Source organism: Psammomys obesus, unplaced genomic scaffold (assembly GCF_907164565.1).
Source record: "Psammomys obesus unplaced genomic scaffold, mPsaObe1.curated_primary_1811, whole genome shotgun sequence".
In the NCBI taxonomy this organism is placed as follows: domain Eukaryota; kingdom Metazoa; phylum Chordata; class Mammalia; order Rodentia; family Muridae; genus Psammomys; species Psammomys obesus.
This window is the reverse complement of record NW_026585504.1, coordinates 25041228-25054492: the sequence shown is the minus strand read 5'-3', so window position 1 is coordinate 25054492 and position 13265 is coordinate 25041228. Positions and strand designations below refer to the sequence as shown.

The following is a 13265-nucleotide window of genomic DNA, read 5'->3' as shown; positions in this document are numbered from 1 at the left end:
CGCAGCCAAGAGACTGTGTTTAAGTCAAGGTCAGAGGCTGCCATTAGTCAAGCAAGGCCTGGAATTAATGACAAGACTTCCCCAAAGCAGGGGACAGGTTGGGACATGGTTCTTTTCAACGTCAGGTTACTGGAAGTAGGCGAGCACAGGCCCGGGAGCGAAGGCCACTTCAGCCCAGCCTCCCTGCCGAGTTAACCCGCATCCCTGTCGCTCTCGCGTTACTACCGCCCTCACTGTTCCGGCTTCCCGGCCGGCTCCACCGCGGCCTCTCTGTCGTCACTTCCTGTGGGTCTGCAACGCCGGAGAGAAGATGGCGGCGCTGGGAGAACCTGTCCGGCTGGAGAGGGGTGAGTGCTGCGGGTCTCGCGGCCGCGGGGCCGTGGAGCGGAGCGGGACCGACGCACCACTCTGCCCGCCGGCCGGAGCGGAGGGGAGGCGGCCGGGACGCCGGTCCCGGGAGCCCGTCCTCGGCCGGAGCGGGGCTGGCGGGAGGCGCTGGTGGCGTTCGAACGCTCGCCAGCCCCCTGGGTTCACGCCGACCGTGGGCGTAGCCGGGTTCCGAGGACCTGCCCGCGGCCGCAGGCACAGGCGCTCCCCGGGTGTGCCCTGCAGGAGCGGCTTTCAGCTTCCTCGCTGTTCCGGACCGCCCGCCGTCCTTGCCCCCGTGCCCTCCTGGCGGACACCGGCGCACTCCCGCAGAAACGCCCCTCGCCCCCAGCTAAGCTCAGACCCTGTCATTACTCCCACCACAACCTCCTGGACTTTTGAGTTGGTAATTTCCTAGCTTTTGCACCCCTTCCAGCCACAGAGAGGATGCAAAAAAAAAAAGAAAGAAAGAAAGAAATCCAACCGACTTGCTCTTGAGAAGGAGATTACGTAACTAGGTGGAGTAGTGGTGGATTGTAAATCACTTTTAAGTGCCGCGCTGTTCTTTACTTGTAAGCCCTCCGGTTGGAAACCGGTTGGTTGATGGCTTCTTAGAGCAAACAGTCATGAGAAGGAAACCTGTTCAGAAGCCTGTGAAAATACTTTTACCGAGGCAGTAGCAGATTTCCAGTGTTGAACTCTGCCCTGCTCAAATCGTTAAATTTCAGACAACCAGAGCAAGCTTTTTACAGTTGGAAGTCAGAGTAGTCAGGAAGTATGAGTTAAGCATTGTAAGTACTCTTGGCAAACAGCGTGGAACAGAGTTTGACATTACTTTGCAAATACTAGTATTAACAGTTAGTCTCAGTATTAATATTGTCCAAGAAGGAAATAATTTTGAAGTTGATGTGCTTAAGAAGAACCTCTTTCATCGTGCCTCTCACACTGTGCTCTTCGATGATTAGTTTTGCCTTTTATTGTAGTCACCATGTAGAAGTATTTTTTTTTAAAAAATAACTGAGCTTGTTTCTCTCCATCCTACTATGGTTTTAATTAAAACGTTTTATGACAGAGGGTAGCTTAGGAAAAACTAATGTAGGCTTATAGCTGTGTCATTTTCTTCTTGAGCACTATAGTGTCGATGTGCTTTGTAAATAGGAACAAATTTGTTGGTCATAACATGAATAGTTGCAGGTTTCTAACAAGATGGCGTTCTTTTGTATTTTTAAATGAAGCACAAAATGTGTACCTTTATCCTCTTGACATTTGCTTTTTGCTGTTACAGAGTTTTCAGTTATACAGGAGAAAGCTGAAGTATTGGTAGGAATGAAGTACTACTTGGTTGTTGCCAGTTAGCAAGATAAGCAAGTTGGATGACATCGCATTTGATTGTGATTGAAAATTCAGGTGGACCTAACATACTCTCAGCAGTTCCATACTGCAGTTCCATGGTAGAATATCGGTACATATGACCAGGTTCCTCTTCAGCTTCTAGATCATCAAAGCATAATTCACCGGAGCACAAACTTAAGTTAGCATATGTTTGGTACAGTTTAGGTTTTAACTTGTTTCCAAGCGTTGATTAGCTGGACTCCCTTCTCTTTACCCTCTCTTTTTCTCCTCATCCCCGGCCCTTCTTTCCATCATGTTGCGAATCAAATTGAGGGACCTTTGTACATTGTAGGCAAGCACTCTACCACTGAGCTATGTTCCCAGCCCTTTATGTAGGATTTTGTTTTTCTTTTTTCTTTGTTTTTTCGAGACAGGGTTTCTCTGTGTAGCCTTGGCTGTCCTGGACTCACTTTGGAACATACATATAATATCACTCTGGGCTCACAGAGATCCACCTGCCTCTGCCTCCTCCCCAAGTGCTGGCATCACAGGTGTGCACCACCACACCCAGTTTTATGTAGGATTTTAAAGTGGATAATATATTGTGACTTTGTAAATCAACAACTGGTGAATCAACACTAGCATTCTGGTGGTGGGAAATGAGAGAGAAGGTAGTCTGCTTGATTAACAGCAGTTTAAACTTTTATTGTCTAAAACCTAATCAGCTTTTTGCTTCTCTACTACATTTATCTAGACTTTTTTTTTTTTTTTATCTGCAAATGCAAAGAAAAGTCCTAACTAATTCTGTGAGATAACTATCAGGTTCTTTAGTATAGCATGAAATGAAAACTTCCTTCACTCAAGTCAAAAATGTACACGGGTTAGAATATATGATAGTACATTTTCTAGACATTGGAGGTAAATGAACACAATTAAAATTTACCGAAATTTCTATTGATTAGCCGTAGTAATGTATTGAGGCTTGGGTTCAGAAAAACCTTAGGGAAAAAAATCAGAACAGAAGTCATGATTAATAGTTGTTATAACATGAATCTGAGTTTTCTAAAGTTCTTTGTTCATAAAACATTTTATACATTTCCCAGTGACAATTACCTAATATGCTAAGTGTGTGTGTACAATTCTTTGATATTTCTTTTCTTTTTAAGTTCTTGGTGTTGGGCGCGAGTGCTGCTCTCAGACCCTATTACTGCACTTTTAGGTAATCGTGAGATGCCCAAGTGGGTGCTAGGAATCAGGGCGTGCTCCTAACTGCCGAAGCATCTCTTTAGCCCCTAATGCCATACATAATATCTCTTAAGATACTATGTACCAATGTGACATAACATCTGTGCTTCTGGGTCTTTTTATTTCCTTTTCTTTTTCGCGTACGAGGAAGTACTACTATTGCTGTTTTACAGTAAAAGACTACAAATCAGGCTAGGAAACTTACCCAAGGTTACCCACAACCACAGGCATTAAAACCAGATTGATAAAGCTATTTTCTCTTCCTGATTTGTAAACCATTTCTAAACGTGTGTATTAAAACAGTATTAGCAATCCTCTCAGCTAATTGTATGTCCATGTGTTAATTGAACAGTTTGTATGTACATAATGTAACGTTTTCCTTCAGGAAGTGAACAGTGATGTCACTAGCACTAGCCTCCTGTATTTTTTGTCTGGTTCAGTTACAAATAAGATGATTGGGTAAAATTTTTATTGTCTAAATAATTTTTTAAAGATTTGTGTACTTACTGTGAATACAATGTTCTGTCTGCATGTACAGCTGCACCCAAGAAGAAGGCACCAGATCTCACTATAGATGGTTGTGAGCTATCGTGTGGTTGCTGGGAATTGAACTCAGGACTTCTGGAAGTGCAGACAGTGCTCTCAACCTCTGAGCCTTCTCTCCAGCCCGACTAAATAATTCTTGACTGTTAGCTTTTCTGATCTAATCTATCCTTCTACTCTATGTTGTTCATCTCTGAAGAATTGGAGGCTTTTGGTTGTTCTGCTTGTTTTGGAGATTGTGTGAAGCGTACCTTTAGCAGGTGTGAGCATTTTGGCTCAGCCTCTGTAGGGAAGACATTCACATCAGGTCCCGCACCTGGCTGGCATGTGGATTAATGTCAGCTTCTACAAAGCTCTAAAGGAATGAGGAGAATCCTCAGCAGGAATTGTTTTGTTTCCCTGTAGATATCTGCAGAGCAATTGAATTGTTGGAGAAACTACAGAGGAGCGGAGAGGTACCACCACAGAAACTTCAGGCTTTGCAAAGAGTCCTTCAAAGTGAGTTCTGCAATGCTGTGAGAGAGGTGAGTTAATATCATCAATAGTTCCTCGAATTTTGAGTTAATTAACCACAGAAATATACTGAAATTTGGACTCAGAACTGACTTAGAAAATAAAATAGCCCTGGACATGGTGACTCAATGTCTGTAGGCCCAGCACTCAAAAGGGTGAGACAAGAGAATTTCTATGAGTTACATGCCAGGCTGGGCTACATAGTATGTTATAGACCAGCCTGCCTGAAATAAGAGATGTGAGGCAAGGAAGAAAAGGAAGAAGACAGAGCTGGTATCTTCTCTCTCTCTCTCTCTCTCTCTCTCTCTCTCTCTCTCTTTAACTTTTAGTTAGGGGTATAGCTCAGTGGTAAAATGGTTGCCTAGCATGTACAAAATCCTAGGTTCAGCCACCAAAAACAGAAAAAGAATTTGCTTTGAAATTCCTAATAGAAAAGCATTTACATCTTATGAAGATGCATATTTGCCTTTTAGAAGTTTTAATATACTTGTTAACTTTGCAGATAACTCAAAATATATTTTAAAATTTAAATATGAAGTATGATGAAAACTTTGTGTTTTGCAGGTATATGAGCATGTTTATGAGACTGTGGACATCAGTAGTAGCCCTGAAGTGAGAGCTAATGCAACTGCAAAGGTAAAGGTTTTTGTTTATCAAAAGAGGGAACCCCAAAACTAGATCTAGAATGGGGCTCGGGAAATAGCTTAATGGGGAAACTGCTTGCTCTGCAAGCATGAAGACCTGTGTACAGATCCGCAAGTCCCAAGTAAAGGCTGTTCATGGTGTGTCTGTAACCCCCATGGTAGAGGAGTGAAGATGTGGATGGTCGTGTGTGTGTGTGTGTGTGTGTGTGTGTTCGTGTACAATACAGAAGTCATAAAGATTTGACATGCAGTTACTAGATTCATTGTAAGCTCTGAAAACTAGGATATCTTTGAAACTACACTACTAAGAATAGTAATGTTTCATTGGGCTTATGTAAGATGTTTTGTGATACTATTTAGATCATACATTGAAAATACACTAGTATGTATATCATGCCTCATAGAATTGTATTCAGTGAGCTATAGAGACTGGTAACATTGATTTCATGATCGAAGAGGGTGACTTTGTTGTTGACGAGGAAACACCGAAGTTACACTACTTTCCTTGTACCACACTGCACTAAGTGAATAGTAATCCTAGGGACCCTAGGGAATGCTCTCAAGTTACTCTTGGATTTTCCCTTGACTTTGGCCCTGCACATATTGGACAGGGTTGGTCCTAGGCTACCTCCTCAAGGCCATAGATGGCATGTTCGTGTGTTTTTTGGGGTTTTTGTTTGTTTGTTTTTGGTACCAATGTAGTTTTTCTAAAATAACTGAAACATTTGAGTTAGATGTGTATCATTTGTGCTTAGCATACTTTAACATATACTGCAAGCACTTAGTAGCAAAGCATGCTATTTCTTATTGCTAGATACTGGTTCACAAAGGGAAGTATTAGTACAAATACTTAAATGTGTAGGTTTCCTTTGTCACAGTCGCTAAATCCCTAGAAACTTGGGATTTGGTGAGGTGTGTGGGTATACCTCAGTTCATAGAGTGCTTGCCTAGCCATGTATAAGGCTTTGAATTCCATGCATCCCTAGCACTACATAAAACCGAGTGTGGTGGCATATGCCTATAATCCCATCATTTGGGATGTAGAGGCAGGAAGAGCAGAAATTTAAGGTTATTCTAAGCTCTGTAACATGTTTGTTGCCAGCCTGGGCTAAATGAGACCCTGTCTCAGAAAGGAAAACACTTTTTGCAAGTTTTGGCAGCATGCTTGCAACCCCAGCACTTGAAGCTGAGGCATGAAGGTGAAGAGTTTGAATCTGGCCTGTGCTATGCTTGCATTCCCCCCATCCCACCCCTGAAAAATAAATTATGTTATCTCTGATCTGTGTGATTCCCAGAGTTTGCAAAGCTTGTGAGCCTTAGCTCTGTTTGTAAAATGGGCTCATTTTTAGTGCTTCAGAGATAGTGGTTGGTGTTTGGTAAGTCTCAACATCATTCTCCTCCCTTTTCTTTTTGTTTTTCTATAAGTATCCGTAATAAAAATGGTACCTTTAAACGCAAAAGGAAACAATGTAACCCTGTGTTAGAATATAATTAGCTTACTTTCTACATAATTGATCTCCGAGTATTGTTTTCAGTTATCTCCTATAAACTTGTTTGACTTACAGACACAATGAAGTTGTAGAAGATCACACTGAAAGCCGTGTTCCTCAAAGTGCCTTTTGTAGGCTAGGGATGTAGAGCAATGTGCATGCTTAGCATATCTGAGTCTCTGGAGTCAAACCCAGCACCTCAAAAGCAAGTTGTGTTCTTAGGTGTGTGCATTTTTTTCTTTCAGGCCACTGTTGCTGCATTTGCTGCCAGTGAAGGGCACTCTCATCCCCGAGTTGTTGAGCTCCCCAAAACAGAAGAGGGCCTTGGATTTAATATCATGGGAGGCAAAGAACAAAACTCACCAATTTATATTTCACGGATAATTCCAGGTGGAATTGCTGACCGACATGGGGGCCTCAAACGAGGAGATCAGCTACTTTCTGTTAATGGAGTGGTAAGGGTACCTTGTATTTCTATTTGTTATTTGCAGTAATGTGTGGTAGCCACTTGGGGGTGCACTGGAGCAATCAATCAGTAGCTGGAAGGGGAAAACTGGTTTTTAAAATCCTTTGAGAGAAGCCCAGGTGTTACTGCTTGGTATGGTGTTGTGTCGTTGCTTTGATTTGGCGATGATAGTGGAGGTTATTGTAGAACTGAAGTCCAAACTCAGAACCTGCGCATACTAGGCAGGTGCTTCTTCATGTGCTTCCAGTGTGGCTCTGGCATACCGCAGTGTAGGTCAGCAGTGCTCTGAGTTTTGAGAGCTGTGTATTAACTCAGAAATAGACCCTCTTTTTGCTGGTGTAGACCTGGTGCAATAGTAAGGCATGAATACGGATATGTTTGTTCTTAGCGTACACAAATGTGTCTCATAGGATCTCACATTGATTAAAGTGGGAGAGAAAGGTTATTTTTATAGCGCTGAAGTGATGTAACATTTTTACTTAATTTTGTACTAAATATTTTTACAGATAAGGTTACTTGTAACCTCAGTATTAATTGTTTTTTGTATGTGTGGGTTTTTTTCAGAGTGTTGAAGGAGAGCACCACGAAAAAGCTGTAGAGCTACTGAAAGCAGCCCAAGGGAAGGTTAAATTAGTCGTACGGTACACACCAAAAGTGTTGGAAGAAATGGAGTCACGCTTTGAAAAAATGAGATCAGCAAAACGCAGACAACAGACCTAATCACTTAAAAAACTTATGTTCCTTTTTGCTTTTAGCTAAAAAGGTTTTACTTGTGACCTACTGATGGCCTCAGTGCCAATGATTGTAAAACACCAGAAACTTCCGTGAAATCTTCTTGCCATTTTATAAATGCCTATTTTAGCATCACTATGGTTGTAGAGAAGCATACACTTTTTTTCTCACGAGAAAAAGTAAAAGGTGATGAGGGCAGTTCTGTCCTGCTGTTTTTACAGGCCTTTTTCAAATGCAGATTTTGTCACAAAGTTGTTATAGATTTTTAAAAAATGCTTTTTTAATATTAAAATGTACTTTTACATTCTTAATCTTTTTTTAAAAAGAAATTTTCTTCATTTGGCCACTTATTTACAAATAACAGATCTCCAATGTTTCCTTTTGCTTACTGCAATTTCTTTGTGAAATTTCTTCTTAGTTTTCCAAGAAACTAAACCTAACGGTCTTGCCTGCAGCAGTTTATCACACTGTGAGTGCTGGCATCTCTGCTGCATTTTATACTTGGAACATACATATAATATCTGTAATCAGTGGTAAATCATAACTATCGTGGAACCTTTCGTTTTTATTTAAACAATGTATAATGTATTCATTTATACTGATTTGTAAAAGTAAGTTTTTAAACACTGAAGCAATCATTGCTAAAATACGTATTTCATAATATTTAAGCAGTGAGGCGAGAGGATGTAATTTGATTATTAGCATTACTGATTAAATTCCTTATTTATATTTAACAGTATGTTATAAATTATACATACAAAAAAGCTCAGATTTCAACTTTTCAAATTTTTTTATGCTATTCATTTGTATTTAAATACATTTCTCATATTTTGGTTCTTTCATGCCGAGGGATGAGTCAGTCAGTTTGTGCTGGGGAAAATGGAAACAAGAGAAAGTGATGGCTTCAGCCTCTGAAGCCTGGGTAGCCGCACATTCTTACTATCCCAGTGTCGGTACCCACTCTAGATACGAAGGGAGCATTGAAGATCCAGCAACAGGCAGTTTCTTAAGCCTCACAATGAGTAGGGCTCAGAATGCTCCATGTCTTCATGATTCGAATAGTGGAGGGAATTTGAAACAATACTTTTTACCATTTGTCCACTGGGTGTCACCATTTTACTGAAAGGCAGCTATCGATGTGCAATTGTGACTGGTCCTGTACAAGCTGAAATCAAAGTTGATTCATTTTCAGTCACAGATTATAGGAACATTTGTAAGGGGTTAAGTGATGATGTTGAAAAATGTAGGAATTTGTCATAATTACGACTTACTTTTTTTTTTAAATGGGCATTTTGTAACATTCCTTCAGGAAGAATGGAAATGTGTACGTTTTTCTGCATGTTTGTGAGCACTGTGAGTCTTACAAGATTACTGCAGTTTTCATTGATTTTTCAGAGTAAAAGTCAATCAGCATTGTTATTTATCATTTAGGAATTGAACACTGGATTGTGCATGGCTGAATGTCTTTAGTCCACTACAAAATGTGCTTGATATTGATAGGATCATGTTGAATTGTATATTTTCAAAATTAGCTGATGTGTTTTTAAAATGTTGAGACCAAAGTAGATTAGAAGAGTATGACATATTTTAATTTAATTGTAAAATTATTAGAGGTGTTTGTTTTAAAACTCTATATAAAGAAAGGTCTGGGTACATAGAGAACAGTAATACTATTGTTGTGCTAGTATGCCTGCATCACAGGGCACGTAAACCCTGGGGAAACCTTGTCTTAGCATTGCTACTCCAGCTGCAGTTGCTCCTGAGGACGCATCGGCGTTCCATTATAGTTACAGCTTCCTGGTTTGTGTGTCAGCTGTTGCAGAATCTCAGCTAAGTCACTTATTTTTCTTGTTAAGTACTTTGAATAAGCTCTTTTTCTGCTACAGTAATTCACAGTATGTTCTTTGTGTGGGCTGACACCTATTTCTAATTCTTAAAGTAAAAATAACTTAAAGGAGCCAAATACATAGCTTTGCTTAGTACTGTGGTGCATGAGCAGCACTAGTTTGCGTTCGTTGATGCGATTCTCGTAGCTCAGAATTTTAAATACTGACCTTAGGAAAATTCAGTCCAAGTGTACAGTCATCTTTGTGTACTAAGGAAGTGAAGGGATTTTAATCTAATAAACGGATGGTTTGGGAATAAAACGAGGCAGTAAATATAAAAGAGGCTGTTTGTTTGATTTGTAACTTACAAATGAAAATTTCCCTTAACCCCACTTTTCCATTTATTTTCTTAAACATTTCATAATGAGTTGAGTTGGTGATTCACAACCTTAGCTGCGTGTTAGAATGCCCTGCAGATCTTCTTAAAATACCTAGGTCCCTTCCCATAACAGTTAATTCAAAATTATCTATTGATTGACAATTTCATGTGGCAAAGTTGTCTTTAGAAGCTCCTGCCTAGTTCTGATGGACACCCAGGTTTGAGAAGCGCTAGCTCATAGACTTTCCAATTATACTGGACTCTGGAATTACATTTAAAATGAAGCTACTTAAAGATTGATTGTATATCTTAGTACTTCTTGATGAACTTCAAAGGTATTTGGCATTCCTTATTAACAAAATAATTACGATTACCTTTATTTTCTTTTTTTAAGATAAAACTTACCAGTAACGCATTTGTAAAATTTTAGTGGTTTCTCTTTCTGCCCCCTTTCCCTTTAGATTCTTTTAAAGGTTCTTACTTGGAAGAGCATGTCAAATATTGCAGATGTGAAAGCACTGTGAGGAATGATTCTGAGCCGTCTACATACGGCCCCTTACCTGTCTGTCACTGCACTACTGCATTGATGTAGCCTTGCCCTTTAGGATTTGATGCTTCACTTCTTAAGATCAACTTTAAGGTATTTTGCTCAAGTACTTTGTTTACAATTAAAATGAATAGGATTTAATAGAAGATACAGTTATGGCTTACCTGGAAAGCGTTGTCAGCATGACTTGGTATAGACTTAAAATTATAATGTGATTATAATGTGGAATGATTATAGATATATAAGGACTATAGTAATTGTATTCCTGAATAAATGTCTGTTTGTGCATTTTCTAACTTACAGTTCATTGTGTCTTCTGGCAACAATCTCATTTTGTAGTTTTTATTCTCCAAAATTTATGAGTAATGTTTCTTCAAAGGTTGTTGAAGTAATAATAGTTACATAATGGGGGAAATCACTTGATTATTAGTTTTCAAGGCATTTAAAACTAATTTGTAATTGGACGTGGTTTTTAAAAATACTGGCAAAGATTTGATACACTTGTACTCTTAATTTGAGAAAATAATTTGGAATGTGATACAGTGCTTTTTTCAATAGATGAATCACTTAGCAATTAAATTCTGATTCTAAGGCTTATTTGAATATATTTGTATGAGTCGTGCTTGTCCTTTGCATTTGACACAACTGATACAACTACAAATAGATGTATTTCCGAACACTCTGTATAAAATAACCTTGACATAAAGTAAAAGCGAAATCCATGGTTGTTCCAGAAATGAAGCTTCAGATTCCTGTATTTTGTTTGCCTTTCATAAAATATAGCTAAGCAAAAGTTTCTCTTCTTTTATTTCAAGAGGTGGTGTGACGTGATTGGCTGGCACAGAGTGATACCCACTACTCTCTACTCTCTTTACATCCTGTATTACCATCCTTTCCGTGAACCTTAGGCAGGTATTTCTCTTTTAGAATGCCCTGCAGAGCTTTTTCTCATATGTCATCTACAGTCAGTGTGCCTGTGCTGTCGCCTAGTCTGTAAAAAAAGCTCTTTGAAGGCTGCCTCCAAGTACTGGCTGTGCAGGCCTCACATACTGACTCTAGGATCCTATTAGCAAAAGGAAGTGCCTGGCGCAACAAGATGGCTCAGCAAGTAAAGATAAATGCCAGGGAAAGAACCACTCTTGCAAGTTGTACTATGACCTGTATGTTTGGGCAGTATACGTGCAAAGTGAAGCTTTTTAAGTAAATTGCCAGATTTACTTAAAAGTGCCATTTTGAGGGGTGAGACCATACTTGGAATGAAAATTGTTGGAAAATAAGTTGTTCTAGTACTTAAGTGAGAAGCAGCTTGTGAGGAGCATGTCCTGCCTCTAGATTTGTAGACAGTGGATTGCATGGGTAGTAAAAACACGGGCTGAGGCTATTGCTCAGAGGCAGAGTGCCTCCGCGTCATAATGAGGCCCTGGATTTGATCCCTAGAAACTCGCTTCTGCACACCCCTTACCCCAGTTGTCTTGGGGGAAAAAAAAATGAGTCAGCCCAGGATGCAACAAAAGCATCTGTGAAGACTTTGAGGAAGATGTAATATGAAAATTATATTTCTGGCTTTTTTTTTTTTAACATTCTGAAAGCCTGCAGGTTAGATGTGACTTCTCCTTTAACTCTGTTGCAATGCAATGTTAGATCCCTTCCAAAAAAAAAAAAAAAAAAGTTGTGGAATTCTAATCCTTGACCATACATGTAGGGAGGTCTTTTCAAAAGTAATCAAGCTAAGATGGGGTAATTCACGGTGGCCCAAATCCCTGACAGGGACATTTGAACCCAGAGGCAGGGATGGGGAACTTGTGCATGTTGCAAAAGGTGGAAGTTTGCCAACAGAGGTGAGGTCGGTGGTCAGCAAGCCCTCTTGGACTTAATTCATCCAACTAGTTCATAGTAGTTTGTCCAGCAACACTTGAATTCATAAGAGAATCCACACTGATGGCATCATTACCAGAACCCACCCAGCACTGAGCCAGAATCCAGTGTGGCTTCGTGTGCAATAAGAGCTAGGGGCTTGAGAAAGCACCAGATTGATTTCCAAAGTAGTAGTACAAGTTTATGTTCCCACCAGCAGTGGAGGAGGGTTCCCCTTTCTCCACATCCTTCCCAGCATGTGTGGTCACTTGAGTTTTTGATCTTAGCCATTCTCATGGGTATAAGGTGAAATCTCAGGGTTGTTTTGATTTGCATTTCCCTGATGACTAAGGACGTTGAACGTGTCTTTAAGTGTTTCACTGCCATTTGATAGCTCTGTACCCCATTTTTAAATTGGATTACTTGATTTGTTGCTGTTTAACTTCTTGAGTTCTTTATATATTCTGGATATGATCCCTCTGTCAGATAAAAGGTTCCCAGTCTGTAGGCAGTCGTTTTGTTCTGATGACAGTGTCTTTTGCTTTACAGAAGCTTTTCAGTTTCATGAGGTCCCATTTATTGATTGTTGCTCTTATAGCCTATGCTGTTGGTGTTCTGTTCAGGAAGTTGTCTCCTGTGCCAATGAGTTCCAGGTTCTTCCCCTCTTTTTCTTCTAACAGGTATAGTGTGTCTGGTTTTATATTGAGGTCTTTGATCCACTTGAACTTTAGTTTTGTGCAGGGTGATAAGTATGGATCTATTTGCATTTTTCTATATGTAGACATCAAACCAGAACCATTTGTTGAAGATGCTATCTTTTTTCCATTGTATGGTTTTGGCATCTTTGTCAAAAATCAGGTGTCCATAAGTGTGTGTGTTTATTTCTGGGTCTTCTGTTTATTTCCATTGATCCACCAGCCAGTTTCTATGCCAGTACTATGCAGTTTTTACAACTGTTGCTCTGTAGTACAGCTTGAGATCAGGGATAGAGAATCAGGGATAGAGATACCTCCAGAAAATCTTTTATTGTAGAGGATTGTTTTAGCGATTCTGGGTTTGTTATTCCATATGAAGTTGAGAATTTTTCAAGGTCTGTAAAGAATTGTGTTGGTAATTTGATGGCAATTGCATTGAATCTGTAGATTGCTTTTGGTAAGATGGCCATGTTTACGATGTTAATCCTGCCAAGCTGTGAGCTTGGGAGAGCTTTCCATCCTCTGATATCATCTTCTATTTCTTTCTTCAGAGACTGGAATTAGAAACAGTGCTACCTCCAGATCCAGCTATACCACTCCCAGGCATATATCCAAAATATGCTCAAGTATACA

At 39.9% G+C, this 13265-nt stretch overlaps 1 protein-coding gene across 1 annotated transcript; it reads left to right on the top strand.

Moving 5' to 3' along the window:
- Nucleotides 1-276: 276 nt before the first annotated feature.
- On the top strand, nt 277-10824 carry Lin7c (lin-7 homolog C, crumbs cell polarity complex component). The gene is made up of 5 exons (XM_055599234.1): nt 277-347; nt 3892-4010; nt 4564-4635; nt 6379-6588; nt 7164-10824. The coding sequence occupies exons 1-5, from the start codon at nt 311-313 to the stop codon at nt 7317-7319; spliced, it is 594 nt and encodes a 197-aa protein (XP_055455209.1). The 5' UTR covers nt 277-310; the 3' UTR covers nt 7320-10824.
- Nucleotides 10825-13265: the final 2441 nt, after the last annotated feature.

Excerpts from the sequence above, each read along its gene's own strand:
- Lin7c (XM_055599234.1), top strand. The coding sequence starts at position 311 with ATGGCGGCGCTGGGAGAACCTGTCCGGCTGGAGAGGG. Across the intron at positions 348-3,891 it reads ACCTGTCCGGCTGGAGAGGG|ATATCTGCAGAGCAATTGAA; the intron begins GTGAGTGCTGCG and ends GTTTCCCTGTAG. Across the intron at positions 6,589-7,163 it reads TACTTTCTGTTAATGGAGTG|AGTGTTGAAGGAGAGCACCA; the intron begins GTAAGGGTACCT and ends GGTTTTTTTCAG.